The sequence below is a fragment of the Ambystoma mexicanum genome, chromosome 5q (assembly GCF_040938575.1).
Source record: "Ambystoma mexicanum isolate Mex_15411 chromosome 5q, UKY_AmexF1_1, whole genome shotgun sequence".
NCBI lineage: Eukaryota > Metazoa > Chordata > Amphibia > Caudata > Ambystomatidae > Ambystoma > Ambystoma mexicanum.
This window is the reverse complement of record NC_090933.1, coordinates 1,363,148,466-1,363,173,654: the sequence shown is the minus strand read 5'-3', so window position 1 is coordinate 1,363,173,654 and position 25,189 is coordinate 1,363,148,466. Positions and strand designations below refer to the sequence as shown.

Sequence of the window (25,189 nt, the reverse complement as noted above, 5' to 3'; positions counted from 1 at the left end):
TGTAGCAGAAGTACCTGCTAGACAGACATGATGACACTCTCATGAATTGTTGTAGCAGAATTACCCGTTAGACAGACATGATGACACTCTTATGAATTGTTGTAGCAGAAGTACCCGCTAGACAGACATGATGACACTCTCATGAATTGTTGTAGCAGAAGTACCCGCTAGACAGACATGATGACACTCTCATGAATTGTTGTAGCAGAAGTACCCGCTAGACAGACATGATAACTGTAGCAGAAGTACCTGCTAGACAGACATGATGACACTCTCATGAATTGTTGTAGCAGAAGTACCCGTTAGACCGACATGATGACACTCTCATGAATTGTTGTAGCAGAAGTACCCGCTAAACAGACATGATGACACTCTCATGCATTGTTGTAGCAGAAGTACCCGCTAAACAGACATGATGACACTCTCATGAATTGTTGCAGCAGAAGTACCCGCTAGACAGACATGATGACACTCTCATGAATTGTTGTAGCAGAAGTACCCGCTAGACAGACATGATGACACTCTCATGAATTGTTGTAGCAGAAGTACCCGCGAAACAGACATGATGACACTCTCATGAATTGTTGTAGCAGAAGTACCCGCTAAACAGACATGATGACACTCTCATGAATTGTTGTAGCAGAAGTACCTGCTAGACAGACATGATGACACTCTCATGAATTGTTGTACCTGCTAGCCAGACATGGTGACACTCTCATGAATTGTTGTACCTGCTAGACAGACATGATGACAATCTCATGAATTGTTGTAGCAGAAGTACCCGCTAAACAGACATGATGACACTCTCATGAATTGTTGTAGCAGAAGTACCCGCTAGACAGACATGATGACACTCTCATGAATTGTTGTAGCAGAAGTACATGCTAGACAGACATGATGACACTCTCATGAATTGTTGTAGCAGAAATACCCGTTAGGCAGACATGATGACACTCTCATGATTGTTGTACCTGCTAGACAGACATGGTGACACTCTCATGAATTGTTGTACCTGCTAGACAGACATGATGACACTCTCATGAATTGTTGTAGCAGAAGTACCTGCTAGACAGACATGATGACACTCTCATGAATTGTTGTAGCAGAAGTACCCGCTTGACAGACATGATGACACTCTCATGAATTGTTGTAGCAGAAGTCCCCGTTAGACAGATATGATGACACTCTCATGAATTGTTGTAGCAGAAGTACCCGCTAGACAGACATGATGACACTCTCATGAATTGTTGTAGCAGAAGTACCCGCTAGACAGACATGATGACAATCTCATGAATTGTTGTAGCAGAAGTACCTGTTAGACAGACATGATGACACTCTCATGAATTGTTGTACCTGCTAGACAGACATGATGACACTCTCATGAATTGTTGTAGCAGAAATACCCGTTAGGCAGACATGATGACACTCTCATGAATTGTTGTACCTGCTAGACAGACATGGTGACACTCTCATGAATTGTTGTAGCAGAAGTACCTGCTAGACAGACATGATGACACTCTCATGAATTGTTGTAGCAGAAGTACCCGCTAGACAGACATGATGACACTCTCATGAATTGTTGTAGCAGAAGTCCCCGTTAGACAGATATGATGACACTCTCATGAATTGTTGTAGCAGAAGTACCCGCTAGACAGACATGATGACACTCTCATGAATTGTTGTAGCAGAAGTACCCACTAGACAGACATGATGACAATCTCATGAATTGTTGTAGCAGAAGTACCTGTTAGACAGACATGATGACACTCTCATGAATTGTTGTAGCAGAAGTACCCGTTAGACAGACATGATGACACTCTCATGAATTGTTGTACCTGCTAGACAGACATGGTGACACTCTCATGAATTGTTGTACCTGCTAGACAGACATGATGACACTCTCATGAATTGTTGTAGCAGAAGTACCCGCTAGACAGACATGATGACACTCTCATGAATTGTTGTAGCAGAAGTACCCGCTAGACAGACATGATGACACTCTCATGAATTGTTGTAGCAGAAGTACATGCTAGACAGACATGATGACACTCTCATGAATTGTTGTAGCAGAAGTACCCGTTAGACAGACATGATGACACTCTTTTGAATTGTTGTAGCAGAAGTACCCGTTAGACAGACATGATGACACTCTCATGATTTGTTGTAGCAGAAGTACCCGCTAGACGGACATGATGACACTCTCATGTATTGTTGTAGCAGAAGTACCCGTTAGACAGACATGATGACACTCTTATGAATTGTTGTAGCAGAAGTACCCGTTAGACAGACATGATGACACTCTCATGAATTGCTGTACCTGCTAGACAGACATGGTGACACTCTCATGAATTGTTGTAGCAGAAGTACATGCTAGACAGACATGATGACACTCTCATGAATTGTTGTAGCAGAAGTACCCGTTAGACAGACATGATGACACTCTTTTGAATTGTTGTAGCAGAAGTACCCGTTAGACAGACATGATGACACTCTCATGATTTGTTGTAGCAGAAGTACCCGCTAGACAGACATGATGACACTCTCATGTATTGTTGTAGCAGAAGTACCCGTTAGACAGACATGATGACACTCTTATGAATTGTTGTAGCAGAAGTACCCGTTAGACAGACATGATGACACTCTCATGAATTGTTGTACCTGCTAGACAGACATGGTGACACTCTCATGAATTGTTGTACCTGCTAGACAGACATGATGACACTCTCATGAATTGTTGTAGCAGAAGTACCCGCTAGACAGACATGATGACACTCTCATGAATTGTTGTAGCAGAATTACCCGTTAGACAGACATGATGACACTCTTATGAATTGTTGTAGCAGAAGTACCCGCTAGACAGACATGATGACACTCTCATGAATTGTTGTAGCAGAAGTACCCGCTAGACAGACATGATGACACTCTCATGAATTGTTGTAGCAGAAGTAACCGCTAGACAGACATGATAACTGTAGCAGAAGTACCTGCTAGACAGACATGATGACACTCTCATGAATTGTTGTAGCAGAAGTACCCGTTAGACCGACATGATGACACTCTCATGAATTGTTGTAGCAGAAGTACCCGCTAAACAGACATGATGACACTCTCATGAATTGCTGTACCTGCTAGACAGACATGGTGACACTCTCATGAATTGTTGTAGCAGAAGTACATGCTAGACAGACATGATGACACTCTCATGAATTGTTGTAGCAGAAGTACCCGTTAGACAGACATGATGACACTCTTTTGAATTGTTGTAGCAGAAGTACCCGTTAGACAGACATGATGACACTCTCATGATTTGTTGTAGCAGAAGTACCCGCTAGACAGACATGATGACACTCTCATGTATTGTTGTAGCAGAAGTACCCGTTAGACAGACATGATGACACTCTTATGAATTGTTGTAGCAGAAGTACCCGTTAGACAGACATGATGACACTCTCATGAATTGTTGTACCTGCTAGACAGACATGGTGACACTCTCATGAATTGTTGTACCTGCTAGACAGACATGATGACACTCTCATGAATTGTTGTAGCAGAAGTACCTGCTAGACAGACATGATGACACTCTCATGAATTGTTGTAGCAGAATTACCCGTTAGACAGACATGATGACACTCTTATGAATTGTTGTAGCAGAAGTACCCGCTAGACAGACATGATGACACTCTCATGAATTGTTGTAGCAGAAGTACCCGCTAGACAGACATGATGACACTCTCATGAATTGTTGTAGCAGAAGTAACCGCTAGACAGACATGATAACTGTAGCAGAAGTACCTGCTAGACAGACATGATGACACTCTCATGAATTGTTGTAGCAGAAGTACCCGTTAGACCGACATGATGACACTCTCATGAATTGTTGTAGCAGAAGTACCCGCTAAACAGACATGATGACACTCTCATGAATTGTTGTAGCAGAAGTACCCGCTAAACAGACATGATGACACTCTCATGAATTGTTGTAGCAGAAGTACCCGCTAGACAGACATGATGACACTCTCATGAATTGTTGTAGCAGAAGTACCCGCTAGACAGACATGATGACACTCTCATGAATTGTTGTAGCAGAAGTACCCGCTAAACAGACATGATGACACTCTCATGAATTGTTGTAGCAGAAGTACCCGCTAAACAGACATGATGACACTCTCATGAATTGTTGTAGCAGAAGTACCTGCTAGACAGACATGATGACACTCTCATGAATTGGTGTACCTGCTAGCCAGACATGGTGACACTCTCATGAATTGTTGTACCTGCTAGACAGACATGATGACACTCTCATGAATTGTTGTAGCAGAAGTACCCGCTAAACAGACATGATGACACTCTCATGAATTGTTGTAGCAGAAGTACCCGCTAGACAGACATGATGACAGTCTCATGAATTGTTGTAGCAGAAGTACATGCTAGACAGACATGATGACACTCTCATGAATTGTTGTAGCAGAAATACCCGTTAGGCAGACATGATGACACTCTCATGAATTGTTGTACCTGCTAGACAGACATGGTGACACTCTCATGAATTGTTGTACCTGCTAGACAGACATGATGACACTCTCATGAATTGTTGTAGCAGAAGTACCTGCTAGACAGACATGATGACACTCTCATGAATTGTTGTAGCAGAAGTACCCGCTAGACAGACATGATGACACTCTCATGAATTGTTGTAGCAGAAGTCCCCGTTAGACAGATATGATGACACTCTCATGAATTGTTGTAGCAGAAGTACCCGCTAGACAGACATGATGACACTCTCATGAATTGTTGTAGCAGAAGTACCCGCTAGACAGACATGATGACAATCTCATGAATTGTTGTAGCAGAAGTACCTGTTAGACAGACATGATGACACTCTCATGAATTGTTGTAGCAGAAGTACCCGCTAGACAGACATGATGACACTCTCATGAATTGTTGTAGCAGAAGTACCCGCTAGACAGACATGATAACTGTAGCAGAAGTACCTGCTAGACAGACATGATGACACTCTCATGAATTGTTGTAGCAGAAGTACCCGTTAGACCGACATGATGACACTCTCATGAATTGTTGTAGCAGAAGTACCCGCTAAACAGACATGATGACACTCTCATGCATTGTTGTAGCAGAAGTACCCGCTAAACAGACATGATGACACTCTCATGAATTGTTGTAGCAGAAGTACCCGCTAGACAGACATGATGACACTCTCATGAATTGTTGTAGCAGAAGTACCCGCTAGACAGACATGATTACACTCTCATGAATTGTTGTAGCAGAAGTACCCGCGAAACAGACATGATGACACTCTCATGAATTGTTGTAGCAGAAGTACCCGCTAAACAGACATGATGACACTCATGAATTGTTGTAGCAGAAGTACCTGCTAGACAGACATGATGACACTCTCATGAATTGTTGTACCTGCTAGCCAGACATGGTGACACTCTCATGAATTGTTGTACCTGCTAGACAGACATGATGACACTCTCATGAATTGTTGTAGCAGAAGTACCCGCTAAACAGACATGATGACACTCTCATGAATTGTTGTAGCAGAAGTACCCGCTAGACAGACATGATGACACTCTCATGAATTGTTGTAGCAGAAGTACATGCTAGACAGACATGATAACTGTAGCAGAAGTACCTGCTAGACAGACATGATGACACTCTCATGAATTGTTGTAGCAGAAGTACCCGTTAGACCAACATGATGACACTCTCATGAATTGTTGTAGCAGAAGTACCCGCTAAACAGACATGATGACACTCTCATGAATTGTTGTAGCAGAAGTACCCGCTAGACAGACATGATGACACTCTCATGAATTGTTGTAGCAGAAGTACCCGCTAGACAGACATGATGACACTCTCATGAATTGTTGTAGCAGAAGTACCCGCGAAACAGACATGATTACACTCTCATGAATTTTTGTAGCAGAAGTACCCGCTAAACAGACATGATGACACTCTCATGAATTGTTGTAGCAGAAGTACCTGCTAGACAGACATGATGACACTCTCATGAATTGTTGTACCTGCTAGCCAGACATGGTGACACTCTCATGAATTGTTGTACCTGCTAGACAGACATGATGACACTCTCATGAATTGTTGTAGCAGAAGTACCCGCTAAACAGACATGATGACACTCTCATGAATTGTTGTAGCAGAAGTACCCGCTAGACAGACATGATGACACTCTCATGAATTGTTGTAGCAGAAGTACATGCTAGACAGACATGATGACACTCTCATGAATTGTTGTAGCAGAAATACCCGTTAGGCAGACATGATGACACTCTCATGAATTGTTGTACCTGCTAGACAGACATGGTGACACTCTCATGAATTGTTGTACCTGCTAGACAGACATGATGACACTCTCATGAATTGTTGTAGCAGAAGTACCTGCTAGACAGACATGATGACACTCTCATGAATTGTTGTAGCAGAAGTACCCGCTAGACAGACATGATGACACTCTCATGAATTGTTGTAGCAGAAGTCCCCGTTAGACAGATATGATGACACTCTCATGAATTGTTGTAGCAGAAGTACCCGCTAGACAGACATGATGACACTCTCATGAATTGTTGTAGCAGAAGTCCCCGTTAGACAGACATGATGACACTCTCATGAATTGTTGTAGCAGAAGTACCTGCTAGACAGAAATGATGACACTCTCATGAATTGTTGTACCTGCTAGACAGACATGGTGACACTCTCATGAATTGTTGTACCTGCTAGACAGACATGATGACACTCTCATGAATTGTTGTAGCAGAAGTCCCCGTTAGACAGGCATGATGACACGCTCATGAATTGTTGTAGCAGAAGTACCCGCTAGACAGACATGATGACACTCTCATGAATTGTTGTAGCAGAAGTACCTGCTAGACAGACATGATGACACTCTCATGAATTGTTGTAGCAGAAGTACCCGCTAGACAGACATGATGACACTCTCATGAATTGTTGTAGCAGAAGTACCCGCTAGACAGACATGATGACACTCTCATGAATTGTTGTAGCAGAAGTACCCGCGAAACAGACATGATGACACTCTCATGAATTGTTGTAGCAGAAGTACCCACTAAACAGACCTGATGACACTCTCATGAATTGTTGTAGCAGAAATACCTGCTAGACAGACATGATGACACTCTCATGAATTGTTGTACCTGCTAGCCAGACATGGTGACACTCTCATGAATTGTTGTACCTGCTAGACAGACATGATGACACTCTCATGAATTGTTGTAGCAGAAGTACCCGCTAAACAGACATGATGACACTCTCATGAATTGTTGTAGCAGAAGTACCCGCTAGACAGACATGATAACTGTAGCAGAAGTACCTGCTAGACAGACATGATGACACTCTCATGAATTGTTGTACCTGCTAGACAGACATGGTGACACTCTCATGAATTGTTGTACCTGCTAGACAGACATGATGACACTCTCATGAATTGTTGTAGCAGAAGTACCTGCTAGACAGACATGATGACACTCTCATGAATTGTTGTAGCAGAAGTACCCGCTAGACAGACATGATGACACTCTCATGAATTGTTGTAGCAGAAGTACCCGCTAAACAGACATGATGACACTCTCATGAATTGTTGTAGCAGAAGTACCCGCTAAACAAACATGATGACACTCTCATGAATTGTTGTACCTGCTAGACAGACATGATGACACTCTCATGAATTGTTGTAGCAGAAGTACCCGTTAGACAGACATGATGACACTCTCATGAATTGTTGTACCTGCTAGACAGACATGGTGACACTCTCATGAATTGTTGTACCTACTAGACAGACATGATGACACTCTTATGAATTGTTGTAGCAGAAGTACCTGCTAGACAGACATGATGACACTCTCATGAATTGTTGTAGCAGAAGTACCGGCTAGACAGACATGATGACACTCTCATGAATTGTTGTAGCAGAAGTACACGTTAGACAGACATGATGACACTCTCATGAATTGTTGTAGCAGAAGTACCTGCTAGACAGACATGATGACACTCTCATGAATTGTTGTAGCAGAAGTACCCGTTAGACAGACATGATGACACTCTCATGAATTGTTGTAGCAGAAGTACCCGCTAGACAGACATGATGACACTCTCATGAATTGTTGTAGCAGAAGAACCCGCTAGACAGACATGATGACACTCTCATGAATTGTTGTAGCAGACGTACCCGCTAGACAGACATGATGACACTCTCATGAATTGTTGTAGCAGAAGTACCCGCTAGACAGACATGATGACACTCTCATGAATTGTTGTAGCAGAAGTACCCGCTAGACAGACATGATGACACTCTCATGAATTGTTGTAGCAGAAGTACCCGCTAGACAGACATGATGACACTCTCATGAATTGTTGTAGCAGAAGTACATGCTAGACAGACATGATGACACTCTCATGAATTGTTGTAGCAGAAGTACCCGTTAGACAGACATGATGACACTCATTTGAATTGTTGTAGCAGAAGTACCCGTTAGACAGACATGATGACACTCTCATGATTTGTTGTAGCAGAAGTACCCGCTAGACAGACATGATGACACTCTCATGTATTGTTGTAGCAGAAGTACCCGTTAGACAGACATGATGACACTTTTATGAATTGTTGTAGCAGAAGTACCCGTTAGACAGACATAATGACACTCTCATGAATTGTTGTACCTGCTAGACAGACATGGTGACACTCTCATGAATTGTTGTACCTGCTAGACAGACATGATGACACTCTCATGAATTGTTGTAGCAGAAGTACCTGCTAGACAGACATGATGACACTCTCATGAATTGTTGTAGCAGAATTACCCGTTAGACAGACATGATGACACTCTTATGAATTGTTGTAGCAGAAGTACCCGCTAGACAGACATGATGACACTCTCATGAATTGTTGTAGCAGAAGTACCCGCTAGACAGACATGATGACACTCTCATGAATTTTTGTAGCAGAAGTACCCACTAGACAGACATGATAACTGTAGCAGAAGTACCTGCTAGACAGACATGATGACACTCTCATGAATTGTTGTAGCAGAAGTACCCGTTAGACCGACATGATGACACTCTCATGAATTGTTGTAGCAGAAGTACCCGCTAAACAGACATGATGACACTCTCATGCATTGTTGTAGCAGAAGTACCCGCTAAACAGACATGATGACACTCTCATGAATTTTTGTAGCAGAAGTACCCGCTAGACAGACATGATGACACTCTCATGAATTGTTGTAGCAGAAGTACCCGCTAGACAGACATGATGACACTCTCATGAATTGTTGTAGCAGAAGTACCCGCGAAACAGACATGATGACACTCTCATGAATTGTTGTAGCAGAAGTACCCGCTAAACAGACATGATGACACTCTCATGAATTGTTGTAGCAGAAGTACCTGCTAGACAGACATGATGACACTCTCATGAATTGTTGTACCTGCTAGCCAGACATGGTGACACTCTCATGAATTGTTGTACCTGCTAGACAGACATGATGACACTCTCATGAATTGTTGTAGCAGAAGTACCCGCTAAACAGACATGATGACACTCTCATGAATTGTTGTAGCAGAAGTACATGCTAGACAGACATGATGACACTCTCATGAATTGTTGTAGCAGAAATACCCGTTAGGCAGACATGATGACACTCTCATGAATTGTTGTACCTGCTAGACAGACATGGTGACACTCTCATGAATTGTTGTACCTGCTAGACAGACATGATGACACTCTCATGAATTGTTGTAGCAGAAGTCCCCGTTAGACAGGCATGATGACACGCTCATGAATTGTTGTAGCAGAAGTACCCGCTAGACAGACATGATGACACTCTCATGAATTGTTGTAGCAGAAGTACCTGCTAGACAGACATGATGACACTCTCATGAATTGTTGTAGCAGAAGTACCCGCTAGACAGACATGATGACACTCTCATGAATTGTTGTAGCAGAAGTCCCCGTTAGACAGATATGATGACACTCTCATGAATTGTTGTAGCAGAAGTACCCGCTAGACAGACATGATGACACTCTCATGAATTGTTGTAGCAGAAGTCCCCGTTAGACAGACATGATGACACTCTCATGAATTGTTGTAGCAGAAGTACCTGCTAGACAGAAATGATGACACTCTCATGAATTGTTGTACCTGCTAGACAGACATGGTGACACTCTCATGAATTGTTGTACCTGCTAGACAGACATGATGACACTCTCATGAATTGTTGTAGCAGAAGTCCCCGTTAGACAGGCATGATGACACGCTCATGAATTGTTGTAGCAGAAGTACCCGCTAGACAGACATGATGACACTCTCATGAATTGTTGTAGCAGAAGTACCTGCTAGACAGACATGATGACACTCTCATGAATTGTTGTAGCAGAAGTACCCGCTAGACAGACATGATGACACTCTCATGAATTGTTGTAGCAGAAGTACCCGCTAGACAGACATGATGACACTCTCATGAATTGTTGTAGCAGAAGTACCCGCGAAACAGACATGATGACACTCTCATGAATTGTTGTAGCAGAAGTACCCACTAAACAGACCTGATGACACTCTCATGAATTGTTGTAGCAGAAATACCTGCTAGACAGACATGATGACACTCTCATGAATTGTTGTACCTGCTAGCCAGACATGGTGACACTCTCATGAATTGTTGTACCTGCTAGACAGACATGATGACACTCTCATGAATTGTTGTAGCAGAAGTACCCGCTAAACAGACATGATGACACTCTCATGAATTGTTGTAGCAGAAGTACCCGCTAGACAGACATGATAACTGTAGCAGAAGTACCTGCTAGACAGACATGATGACACTCTCATGAATTGTTGTACCTGCTAGACAGACATGGTGACACTCTCATGAATTGTTGTACCTGCTAGACAGACATGATGACACTCTCATGAATTGTTGTAGCAGAAGTACCTGCTAGACAGACATGATGACACTCTCATGAATTGTTGTAGCAGAAGTACCCGCTAGACAGACATGATGACACTCTCATGAATTGTTGTAGCAGAAGTACCCGCTAAACAGACATGATGACACTCTCATGAATTGTTGTAGCAGAAGTACCCGCTAAACAAACATGATGACACTCTCATGAATTGTTGTACCTGCTAGACAGACATGATGACACTCTCATGAATTGTTGTAGCAGAAGTACCCGTTAGACAGACATGATGACACTCTCATGAATTGTTGTACCTGCTAGACAGACATGGTGACACTCTCATGAATTGTTGTACCTACTAGACAGACATGATGACACTCTTATGAATTGTTGTAGCAGAAGTACCTGCTAGACAGACATGATGACACTCTCATGAATTGTTGTAGCAGAAGTACCGGCTAGACAGACATGATGACACTCTCATGAATTGTTGTAGCAGAAGTACACGTTAGACAGACATGATGACACTCTCATGAATTGTTGTAGCAGAAGTACCTGCTAGACAGACATGATGACACTCTCATGAATTGTTGTAGCAGAAGTACCCATTAGACAGACATGATGACACTCTCATGAATTGTTGTAGCAGAAGTACCCGCTAGACAGACATGATGACACTCTCATGAATTGTTGTAGCAGAAGAACCCGCTAGACAGACATGATGACACTCTCATGAATTGTTGTAGCAGACGTACCCGCTAGACAGACATGATGACACTCTCATGAATTGTTGTAGCAGAAGTACCCGCTAGACAGACATGATGACACTCTCATGAATTGTTGTAGCAGAAGTACCCGCTAGACAGACATGATGACACTCTCATGAATTGTTGTAGCAGAAGTACCCGCTAGACAGACATGATGACACTCTCATGAATTGTTGTAGCAGAAGTACATGCTAGACAGACATGATGACACTCTCATGAATTGTTGTAGCAGAAGTACCCGTTAGACAGACATGATGACACTCATTTGAATTGTTGTAGCAGAAGTACCCGTTAGACAGACATGATGACACTCTCATGATTTGTTGTAGCAGAAGTACCCGCTAGACAGACATGATGACACTCTCATGTATTGTTGTAGCAGAAGTACCCGTTAGACAGACATGATGACACTTTTATGAATTGTTGTAGCAGAAGTACCCGTTAGACAGACATAATGACACTCTCATGAATTGTTGTACCTGCTAGACAGACATGGTGACACTCTCATGAATTGTTGTACCTGCTAGACAGACATGATGACACTCTCATGAATTGTTGTAGCAGAAGTACCTGCTAGACAGACATGATGACACTCTCATGAATTGTTGTAGCAGAATTACCCGTTAGACAGACATGATGACACTCTTATGAATTGTTGTAGCAGAAGTACCCGCTAGACAGACATGATGACACTCTCATGAATTGTTGTAGCAGAAGTACCCGCTAGACAGACATGATGACACTCTCATGAATTTTTGTAGCAGAAGTACCCACTAGACAGACATGATAACTGTAGCAGAAGTACCTGCTAGACAGACATGATGACACTCTCATGAATTGTTGTAGCAGAAGTACCCGTTAGACCGACATGATGACACTCTCATGAATTGTTGTAGCAGAAGTACCCGCTAAACAGACATGATGACACTCTCATGCATTGTTGTAGCAGAAGTACCCGCTAAACAGACATGATGACACTCTCATGAATTTTTGTAGCAGAAGTACCCGCTAGACAGACATGATGACACTCTCATGAATTGTTGTAGCAGAAGTACCCGCTAGACAGACATGATGACACTCTCATGAATTGTTGTAGCAGAAGTACCCGCGAAACAGACATGATGACACTCTCATGAATTGTTGTAGCAGAAGTACCCGCTAAACAGACATGATGACACTCTCATGAATTGTTGTAGCAGAAGTACCTGCTAGACAGACATGATGACACTCTCATGAATTGTTGTACCTGCTAGCCAGACATGGTGACACTCTCATGAATTGTTGTACCTGCTAGACAGACATGATGACACTCTCATGAATTGTTGTAGCAGAAGTACCCGCTAAACAGACATGATGACACTCTCATGAATTGTTGTAGCAGAAGTACATGCTAGACAGACATGATGACACTCTCATGAATTGTTGTAGCAGAAATACCCGTTAGGCAGACATGATGACACTCTCATGAATTGTTGTACCTGCTAGACAGACATGGTGACACTCTCATGAATTGTTGTACCTGCTAGACAGACATGATGACACTCTCATGAATTGTTGTAGCAGAAGTACCTGCTAGACAGACATGATGACACTCTCATGAATTGTTGTAGCAGAAGTACCAGCTTGACAGACATGATGACACTCTCATGAATTGTTGTAGCAGAAGTCCCCGTTAGACAGATATGATGACACTCTCATGAATTGTTGTAGCAGAAGTACCCGCTAGACAGACATGATGACACTCTCATGAATTGTTGTAGCAGAAGTACCCGCTAGACAGACATGATGACAATCTCATGAATTGTTGTAGCAGAAGTACCTGTTAGACAGACATGATGACACTCTCATGAATTGTTGTAGCAGAAGTACCCGTTAGACAGACATGATGACACTCTCATGAATTGTTGTACCTGCTAGACAGACATGGTGACACTCTCATGAATTGTTGTACCTGCTAGACAGACATGATGACACTCTCATGAATTGTTGTAGCAGAAGTACCCGCTAGACAGACATGATGACACTCTCATGAATTGTTGTAGCAGAAGTACCCGCTAGACAGACATGATGACACTCTCATGAATTGTTGTAGCAGAAGTACCCGCTAGACAGACATGATGACACTCTCATGAATTGTTGTAGCAGAAGTACCCGTTAGACAGACATGATGACACTCTTTTGAATTGTTGTAGCAGAAGTACCCGTTAGACAGACATGATGACACTCTCATGAATTGTTGTAGCAGAATTACCCGTTAGACAGACATGATGACACTCTTATGAATTGTTGTAGCAGAAGTACCCGCTAGACAGACATGATGACACTCTCATGAATTGTTGTAGCAGAAGTACCCGCTAGACAGACATGATGACACTCTCATGAATTGTTGTAGCAGAAGTACCCGCTAGACAGACATGATAACTGTAGCAGAAGTACCTGCTAGACAGACATGATGACACTCTCATGAATTGTTGTAGCAGAAGTACCCGTTAGACCGACATGATGACACTCTCATGAATTGTTGTAGCAGAAGTACCCGCTAAACAGACATGATGACACTCTCATGCATTGTTGTAGCAGAAGTACCCGCTAAACAGACATGATGACACTCTCATGAATTGTTGTAGCAGAAGTACCCGCTAGACAGACATGATGACACTCTCATGAATTGTTGTAGCAGAAGTACCCGCTAGACAGACATGATGACACTCTCATGAATTGTTGTAGCAGAAGTACCCGCGAAACAGACATGATGACACTCTCATGAATTGTTGTAGCAGAAGTACCTGCTAGACAGACATGATGACACTCTCATGAATTGTTGTAGCAGAAGTACCCGCTAAACAGACATGATGACACTCTCATGAATTGTTGTAGCAGAAGTACCCGCTAAACAGACATGATGACACTCTCATGAATTGTTGTAGCAGAAGTACCTGCTAGACAGACATGATGACACTCTCATGAATTGTTGTACCTGCTAGCCAGACATGGTGACACTCTCATGAATTGTTGTACCTGCTAGACAGACATGATGACACTCTCATGAATTGTTGTAGCAGAAGTACCCGCTAAACAGACATGATGACACTCTCATGAATTGTTGTAGCAGAAGTACCCGCTAGACAGACATGATGACACTCTCATGAATTGTTGTAGCAGAAGTACATGCTAGACAGACATGATAACTGTAGCAGAAGTACCTGCTAGACAGACATGATGACACTCTCATGAATTGTTGTAGCAGAAGTACCCGTTAGACCGACATGATGACACTCTCATGAATTCTTGTAGCAGAAGTACCCGCTAAACAGACATGATGACACTCTCATGCATTGTTGTAGCAGAAGTACCCGCTAAACAGACATGATGACACTCTCATGAATTGTTGTAGCAGAAGTACCCGCTAGACAGACATGATGACACTCTCATGAATTGTTGTAGCAGAAGTACCCGCTAGACAGACATGATGACACTCTCATGAATTGTTGTAGCAGAAGTACCCGCGAAACAGACATGATGACACTCTCATGAATTGTTGTAGCAGAAGTACCCGCTAAACAGACATGATGACACTCTCATGAATTGTTGTAGCAGAAGTACCCGCTAGACAGACATGATGACACTCTCATGAATTGTTGTAGCAGAAGTACATGCTAGACAGACATGATGACACTCTCATGAATTGTTGTAGCAGAAATACCCGTTAGGCAGACATGATGACACTCTCATGAATTGTTGTACCTGCTAGACAGACATGGTGACACTCTCATGAATTGTTGTACCTGCTAGACAGACATGATGACACTCTCATGAATTGTTGTAGCAGAAGTACCTGCTAGACAGACATGATGACACTCTCATGAATTGTTGTAGCAGAAGTACCCGCTAGACAGACATGATGACACTCTCATGAATTGTTGTAGCAGAAGTCCCCGTTAGACAGATATGATGACACTCTCATGAATTGTTGTAGCAGAAGTACCCGCTAGACAAAAATTATGACACTCTCATGAATTGTTGTACCTGCTAGACAGACATGGTGACACTCTCATGAATTGTTGTACCTGCTAGACAGACATGATGACACTCTCATGAATTGTTGTAGCAGAATTCCCCGTTAGACAGGCATGATGACACGCTCATGAATTGTTGTAGCAGAAGTACCCGCTAAAAAGACATGATGACACTCTCATGAATTGTTGTAGCAGAAGTACCTGCTAGACAGACATGATGACACTCTCATGAATTGTTATAGCAGAAGTACCCGCTAGACAGACATGATGACACTCTCATGAATTGTTGTAGCAGAAGTACCCGCTAGACAGACATGATAACTGTAGCAGAAGTACCTGCTAGACAGACATGATGACACTCTCATGAATTGTTGTACCTGCTAGACAGACATGGTGACACTCTCATGAATTGTTGTACCTGCTAGACAGACATGATGACACTCTCATGAATTGTTGTAGCAGAAGTACCTGCTAGACAGACATGATGACACTCTCATGAATTGTTGTAGCAGAAGTACCCGCTAGACAGACATGATGACACTCTCATGAATTGTTGTAGCAGAAGTACCCGCTAAACAGACATGATGACACTCTCATGAATTGTTGTAGCAGAAGTACCCGCTAAACAAACATGATGACACTCTCATGAATTGTTGTATCTGCTAGACAGACATGATGACACTCTCATGAATTGTTGTAGCAGAAGTACCCGTTAGACAGACATGATGACACTCTCATGAATTGTTGTACCTGCTAGACAGACATGGTGACACTCTCATGAATTGTTGTACCTACTAGACAGACATGATGACACTCTTATGAATTGTTGTAGCAGAAGTACCTGCTAGACAGACATGATGACACTCTCATGAATTGTTGTAGCAGAAGTACCGGCTAGACAGACATGATGACACTCTCATGAATTGTTGTAGCAGAAGTACACGTTAGACAGACATGATGACACTCTCATGAATTGTTGTAGCAGAAGTACCCGCTAGACAGACATGATGACACTCTCATGAATTGTTGTAGCAGAAGTACCCGTTAGACAGACATGATGACACTCTCATGAATTGTTGTAGCAGAAGTACCCGCTAGACAGACATGATGACACTCTCATGAATTGTTGTAGCAGAAGAACCCGCTAGACAGACATGATGACACTCTCATGAATTGTTGTAGCAGACGTACCCGCTAGACAGACATGATGACACTCTCATGAATTGTTGTAGCAGAAGTACCCGCTAGACAGACATGATGACACTCTCATGAATTGTTGTAGCAGAAGTACCCGCTAGACAGACATGATGACACTCTCATGAATTGTTGTAGCAGAAGTACCCGCTAGACAGACATGATGACACTCTCATGAATTGTTGTAGCAGAAGTACCCGCTAGACAGACATGATGACACTCTCATGAATTGTTGTAGCAGAAGTACCCGCTAGACAGACATGATGACACTCTCATGAATTGTTGTAGCAGAAGTACATGCTAGACAGACATGATGACACTCTCATGAATTGTTGTAGCAGAAGTACCCGCTAGACAGACATGATAACACTCTCATGAATTGTTGTAGCAGAAGTACCCGCTAGACAGACATGATGACACTCTCATGAATAGTTGTAGCAGAAGTACCCGCTCGACAGACATGATAACTGTAGCAGAAGTACCTGCTAGACAGACATGATGACACTCTCATGAATAGTTGTAGCAGAAGTACCCGCTAGACAGACATTATGACACTCTCATGAATTATTGTAGCAGAAGTACCCGCTAGACAGACATGATGACACTCTCATGAATTGTTGTAGCAGAAGTACCCGCTAGACAGACATGATGACACTCTCATGAATAGTTGTAGCAGAAGTACCTGCTAGACAGACATGATGACACTCTTATGAATTGTTGTAGCAGAAGTACCTGCTAGACAGACATGATGACACTCTCATTAATTGTTGTAGCAGAAGTACCCACTAGACAGACATGATGACACTCTCATGAATTGTTGTAGCAGAAGTACCCGCTAGATAGACATGATAACACTCTCATGAATTGTAGCAGAAGTACCTGCTAGACAGACATGATGACACTCTCATGAATTGTTGTAGCAGAAGTACCCGCTAGACAGACATGATGACACTCTCATGAATTGTTGTAGCAGAAATACCCGCTAGACAGACATGAGGACACTCTCATGAATTGTTGTAGCAGAAGTACCTGCTAGACAGACATGATGACACTCTCATGAATTGTTGTAGCAGAAGTACCCGCTAGACAGACATGATGACACTCTCATGAATTGTTGTAGCAGAAGTACCCGCTAGACAGACATGATGACACTCTCATGAATTGTTGTAGCAGAAGTACCCGCTAGACAGACATGATAACACTCTCATGAATTGTTCAAAATGATCCTGCAGGTCGCTGTGCCGCCTCACCCTGGCATTGTGCAGTTTGTTGTGGTGCATTGCGGTGCAAATATCTCGGAAACCGTGCATCCAACTGCCTTGCAATGTGGTTTTTGAGGTTTTTGTTCCTCATGTTGGGACCAGTTGAGAAGCAACATTTTTTGTTTCCCTTCCGGGTGAACACAGCTAAAAGCTGGCAGTAATTCCTGCACACTACTGGCAAAACCATGGAATGGGGATTTACCACCATCACCGGCACTGATAATCTGGCGGTAATGAATGCCGGTAACGGTATTACCATTTGCTGGTATCCTGGCGGTAAATCTGCAAAGTCGCAATGAGCTCAATTGTCTCCAAAGTTTCATAGCAGGGGATTATTTACAAACCACACCCAGTCAGAAGGAGCATGGGGTCCACACTTCCCGGTCACTAGAGTGCATGGGGCAGGTGCGTCCAGTCATAAGGAGCATGGGATCCACACTTCCCGGTCACTAGAGTGCATGGGACAGGTGCGTCCAGTCAGAAGGAGCATGGGATCCAAGCTTCCTGGTCACTAGAGTGCATGGGGCAGGTGCGTCCAGTCAGAAGGAGCATGGGGTCCACACTTCCTGGTTAGGAGACTCTGTCTCACTAGAGTGCATGGGACAGGTGCGTCCAGTCATAAGGAGCATGGGGTCCACACTTCCTGGTCACTAGATTGCATGGGGCAGGTGCGTCCATTCATAAGGAGCATGGGGTCCACACTTGCCGGTCACTAGAGTGCATGGGGCAGGTGCGTCCAGTCATAAGGAGCATGGGATCCACACTTCCCGGTCACTAGAGTGCATGGGACAGGTGCGTCCAGTCAGAAGGAGCATGGGATCCACACTTCCCGGTCACTAGAGTGCAATGGGCAGGTGCGTCCAGTCATAAGGAGCATGGGATCCACACTTCCCGGTCACTAGAGTGCATGGGGCAGGTGCGTCCAGTCAGAAGGAGCATGGGGTCCACACTTCCTGGTCAGGAGACTCTGTCTCACTAGAGTGCATGGGACAGGTGCGTCCGGTCAGAAGGAGCATGGGGTACACACTTCCTGGTCACTAGAGTGCATGGGACAGGTGTGTCCGGTCAGAAGGAGCATGGGGTCCACACTTCCCGGTCACTAGAGTGCATGGGACAGGTGCGTCCAGTCAGAAGGAGCATGGGGTCCACACTTCCCGGTCACTAGAGTGCATGGGGCAGGTGCGTCCAGTCATAAGGAGCATGGGATCCACACTTCCCGGTCACTAGAGTGCATGGGGCAGGTGCGTCCAGTCATAAGGAGCATGGGGTCCACACTTCCCGGTCACTAGAGTGCATGGGGCAGGTGCGTCCAGTCATAAGGAGCATGGGATCCACACTTCCCGGTCACTAGAGTGCATGGGGCAGGTGCGTCCAGTCATAAGGAGCATGGGGTCCACACTTCCCGGTCACTAGAGTGCATGGGGCAGGTGCGTCCAGTCATAAGGAGCATGGGGTCCACACTTCCCGGTCACTAGAGTGCATGGGGCAGGTGCGTCCAGTCATAAGGAGCATGGGATCCACACTTCCCGGTCACTAGAGTGCATGGGGCAGGTGCGTCCAGTCATATGGAGCATGGGGTCCACACTTCCCGGTCACTAGAGTGCATGGGGCAGGTGCGTCCAGTCATAAGGAGCATGGGATCCACACTTCCCGGTCACTAGAGCGCATGGGACAGGTGCGTCCAGTCAGAAGGAGCATGGGATCCACACTTCCCGGTCACTAGAGCGCATGGGGCAGGTGCGTCCAGTCATAAGGAGCATGGGGTCCACACTTCCCGGTCACTAGAGCGCATGGGGCAGGTGCGTCCAGTCAGAAGGAGCATGGGGTCCACACTTCCCGGTCACTAGAGCGCATGGGACAGGTGCGTCCAGTCAGAAGAAGCATGGGGTCCACACTTCCCGGTCACTAGAGCGCATGGGGCAGGTGCGTCCAGTCAGAAGGAGCATGGGGTCCACACTTCCCGGTCACTAGAGCGCATGGGGCAGGTGCGTCCAGTCAGAAGGAGCATGGGATCCACACTTCCCGGTCACTAGAGCGCATGGGACAGGTGCGTCCAGTCATAAGGAGCATGGGGTCCACACTTCCCGGTCACTAGAGCGCATGGGACAGGCGCGTCCAGTCAGATTAGCATGGGATCCACACTTCCCGGTCACTAGAGCGCATGGGGCAGGCGCGTCCAGTCAGAAGGAGCATGGGATCCACGCTTCCCGGTCACTAGAGCGCATGGGGCAGGTGCGTCCAGTCATAAGGAGCATGGGGTCCACGCTTCCCGGTCACTAGAGCGCATGGGGCAGGCGCGTCCAGTCAGAAGGAGCATGGGGTCCACGCTTCACGGTCACTAGAGCGCATGGGGCAGGTGCGTCCAGTCATAAGGAGCATGGGATCCACACTTCCCGGTCACTAGAGCGCATGGGACAGGTGCGTCCAGTCATAAGGAGCATGGGATCCACACTTCCCGGTCACTAGAGTGCATGGGGCAGGTGCGTCCAGTCATAAGGAGCATGGGATCCACGCTTCCCGGTCACTAGAGTGCATGGGGCAGGTGCGTCCCGTCAGAAGGAGCATGGGATCCACGCTTCCCGGTCACTAGAGTGCATGGGACAGGTGCGTCCAGTCAGAAGGAGCATGGGGTCCACGCTTCCCGGTCACTAGAGTGCATGGGACAGGTGCGTCCAGTCAGAAGGAGCATGGGGTCCACACTTCCCGGTCACTAGAGTGCATGGGGCAGGTGCGTCCAGTCATAAGGAGCATGGGATCCACACTTCCCGGTCACTAGAGTGCATGGGGCAGGTGGTCCAGTCATAAGGAGCATGGGATCCACACTTCCCGGTCACTAGAGTGCATGGGACAGGTGCGCCCAGTCAGAAGGAGCATGGGATCCACACTTCCCGGTCACTAGAGTGCATGGGACAGGTGCGTCCAGTCAGAAGGAGCATGGGATCCACACTTCCCGGTCACTAGAGTGCATGGGACAGGTGCGTCCAGTCAGAAGGAGCATGGGATCCACGCTTCCCGGTCACTAGAGTGCATGGGACAGGTGCGTCCAGTCAGAAGGAGCATGGGATCCACGCTTCCCGGTCACTAGAGTGCATGGGACAGGTGCGTCCTGTTCAGAAGGAGCATGGGATCCACGCTTCCCGGTCACTAGAGCTCATGGGACAGGTGCGTCCTGTTCAGAAGGAGCATGGGGTCCACGCTTCCCGATCACTAGAGCGCATGGGACAGGTGCGTCCAGTCAGAAGGAGCATGGGATCCACGCTTCCCGGTCACTAGAGCGCATGGGGCAGGTGCGTCCAGTCATAAGGAGCATGGGGTCCACACTTCCCGGTCACTAGAGCGCATGGGACAGGTGCGTCCAGTCAGAAGGAGCATGGGATCCACACTTCCCGGTCACTAGAGCGCATGGGGCAGGTGCGTCCAGTCAGAAGGAGCATGGGATCCACACTTCCCGGTCACTAGAGCGCATGGGACAGGTGCGTCCAGTCAGAAGGAGCATGGGGTCCACACTTCCCGGTCACTAGAGCGCATGGGGCAGGTGCGACCAGTCAGAAGGAGCATGGGGTCCACACTTCCCGGTCACTAGAGTGCATGGGACAGGTGCGTCCAGTCAGAAGGAGCATGGGATCCACACTTCCCGGTCACTAGAGTGCATGGGGCAGGTGAGTCCAGTCATAAGGAGCATGGGGTCCACACTTCCCGGTCACTAGAGTGCATGGGGCAGGTGCGTCCTGCTCAGATGTCTGCAATGTTTGCGACGCCCATTTCTAGTGATATTCACCTGTAGGCAATGTGACGTGATTCGCATGGCATATTTTAACACTATGAGCTCGGGGAATATTTCACCAGATTGTCATAATCCACATGCTTAATCATCTTTTTTAGGGTTGGCATCAATACATCATCCCCGACCGGAACTCACTGGAAGCAGCTGACCTTCCAATCAGAGAAGTTCCGACATGTGACCTATGACCTCGACCAACTCTGGCTAATCACCATTGAGAACAAGATCCTGAAATGTATCAATTAAATCGGAGGCAAGACAAGAGACCACTGTGCACGTGTCTTTCTCTCTCTGCAGCTCACTCTTGCTATGGAGTCTCTTCTGTGCACGTCTTTCTCTCTCTCCAGCTCACTCTTGCTATGAAGTCTCTTCTGTGCACAGGTCTTTCTCTCTCTCCTGCTCACTCTTGCTATGGAGTCTCTTCTGTGCACGTGCCTTTCCCTCTCCAGCTCACTCTTGCTATGAAGTCTCTGTCTCTGCTCTGCACGTGTCTCTCTCTCTCTCTCTCCCGGCTCACTCTTGCTATGAAGTCTTTTCTGTGCACGTGTCTTTCTCTGTCTCTCTCCCGCTCACTCTTGCTATGAAGTCTCTTCTGAGCACGTGTCTCTCTCTCTCTCTCTCTCCCGCTCAGTCTTGTTGTGAAGTCTCTTCTGTGCACGTGTCTTTCTCTCTCTCCAGCTCACTCTTGGTGTGAAGTCTCTTCTGTGCACGTGTCTTTCCCTCTCCAGCTCACTCTTGTTGTGAAGTCTCATCTGTGCACGTGTCTTTCTCTATCTCCCGGCTCACTCTTGCTGTGAAGTCTCTTCTGTGCACTTGCATTTCCCTCTCCAGCTCACTCTTGCTATGAAGTCTCTTCTCTGCTCTGCACGTGTCTTTCTCTCTCTCCCGGCTCACTCTTGCTGTGAAGTCTCTTCTGTGCACGTGTCTTTCTCTCTCTCCATCTCACTCTTGCTATGGAGTCTCTTCTCTGCACGTGTCTCTCTCTCTCTCTCTCTATCCCGGCTCACTCTTGCTGTGAAGTCTCTTCTGTGCACATGCCTTTCTCTCTCTCCGGCTCACTCTTGCTATGAAGTCTCTTCTCTGCTCTGCACGTGTCTCTCTCTTTCTCCAGCTCACTCTTGCTATGGAGTCTCTTCTGTGCACGTGCCTTTCCCTCTCCAGCTCACTCCTGCTATGAAGTCTCTACTCTGCTCTGCACGTGTCTCTCTCTTTCTCCAGCTCACTCTTGCTATGGAGTCTCTTCTGAGCACGTGTCTCTCTCTCTCCAGCTCACTCTTGCTATGGAGTCTCTTCTGTGCACGTGCCTTTCCCTCTCCAGCTCACTCTTGCAATGAAGTCTCTTCTGAGCACGTGTCTCTCTCTCACCAGCTCACTCTTGCTATGAAGTCTCTTCTGTGCACGTGTCTTTCTCTCTCTTTCTCCAGCTCACTCTTGCTATGAAGTCTCTTCTCCAGTCTTGGTGTGTCTCATGCTTCTCATGATGGTGCAGCCGCTCGCCTTTATGTGCACAGGAACATGGACTTTTTCCATCCCTTTTTGAGCTTGTACTTCTTTCCCTGTCTTTCCTCATTCATGCTGGACTTCAAGACCTCAATAAATTCAGAATATTAAAGTTGTGCTGACCTCTACATTACTTCCAATGCACGGACAGCGTGCATTGCCCCTACATGTTCAACTGTCTTTGTAATCCAGAGCCGCTTTGGAAAGCTCTGAGAAGTTCCCTCTCTGGCTCACTGTCTACGCGTCCCATCCGCTCTTCCAGGAAGAGCATGCCTGGAACATGTTAGTATATGATGCAGACATGCTGTGGTTGTTCACCTTAACCTGCCTTTCTGGGTATTCAGCGCATTTTAAATAACCTATCAAATCAAAGCAAATCAAACCAGGCGATGGGTAGATGAGGAAAGTTGTCCAACTAAAGAGTCAAAGGACTTAAGTGCTTTTCGGAAGCAACAATCACTTCTTTTTATCCCTGAAGCAAAATGTGAGACAGTTCAAATGTAAGATACCAGCAGCACAAAGGGTCCTTACACCAAACCGTGTTCTCTTAGACAGGCGGATAACAATGGACTGTGATGAGGAGCCTCGTAAGGGTGTGCTGGGAAATACGTTTTCTTCATTCGAGAAAGCCAGGCCCCCTGGCCCAGGATGCAGGGTGGATAATACAGAGAGCTTTAACAATGGCCCGGGATACATGGTGGATAATACAGAGAGCTTTAACAATGGCCCAGATGCATGGTGGATGATACAGAGAGCTTTAACAATGGCCCAGATGCATGGTGGATGATACAGAGAGCTGTAACAAAGCCCCAGGGTGCATGGTGGATACTACAGAGAGCTGTAACAATGGCCCTGGATGCATGGTGGATAATACAGAGAGCTGTAACAAAGCCCCAGGGTGCATGGTGGATAACACAGAGAGCTTTAACAATGGCCCAGATGCATGGTGGATGATACAGAGAGCTGTAACAATGACCCGGGATGCCTGGTGGATGATACAGAGGGCTTTAACAATGGCCCAGATGCATGGTGGATGATACAGAGAGCTATAACAATGTCCCGGGATGCCTGGTGGATAATACAGAGAGCTGCAACAATGTTCCGGGATGCATGGTGGATAATAAAGAGAGCTTTAACAATGGCCAGGGATGCATGGTGGATGATACAGAGAGCTGTAACAAAGCCCCAGGGTGCATAGTGGATAATACAGAGAACTGTAACAACGGCTGAGGATGCATGGTGGATACTACAGAGAGCTGTAACAATGACCCGGGATGCCTGGTGGATACAACAGAGAGCTTTAACAATGGCCCATGATGCATGGTGGATACTGCACAGAGCTTTAACAATGGCCAGGATGCATGGTGGATACTACAGAGAGCTGTAACAATGCCCCCGGGTGCATGGTGGATAATACAGAGAGCCGTAACAAAGGCCCAGGGTGCATGGTGGATAATACAGAGAGCTGTAACAATGACCCGGGATGCATGGTGTATAATACAGAGAGCTGTAACAATGACCCGGGATGCATGGTGGATAATACAGAGAGCTGCAACAATGACCCGGGATGCATGGTGGATAATACAGAGAGCTTTAACAATGGCCCAGGATGCATGGTGGATAATACAGAGAGCTTTAACAATGGCTCGGGATGCATGGTGGATAATACAGAGAGCTGTAACAATGACCCGAGATGCATGGTGGATAATAGAGAG

General features: G+C 45.6%; 1 protein-coding gene across 1 annotated transcript in view; it reads left to right on the top strand.

Annotated features, from left to right (window-relative positions):
- LOC138498726 (fish-egg lectin-like) overlaps positions 1 to 23,586 on the top strand; it is a 567,060-nt gene extending 543,474 nt beyond the window's left edge. The window contains exon 4 of the mRNA XM_069622365.1: positions 22,076 to 23,586. Within this exon, the coding sequence (XP_069478466.1) occupies positions 22,076 to 22,220 (145 nt within the window). The 3' untranslated portion in view covers positions 22,221 to 23,586. The remainder of the gene's footprint in view (positions 1 to 22,075) is intronic.
- Positions 23,587 to 25,189: the final 1,603 nt, after the last annotated feature.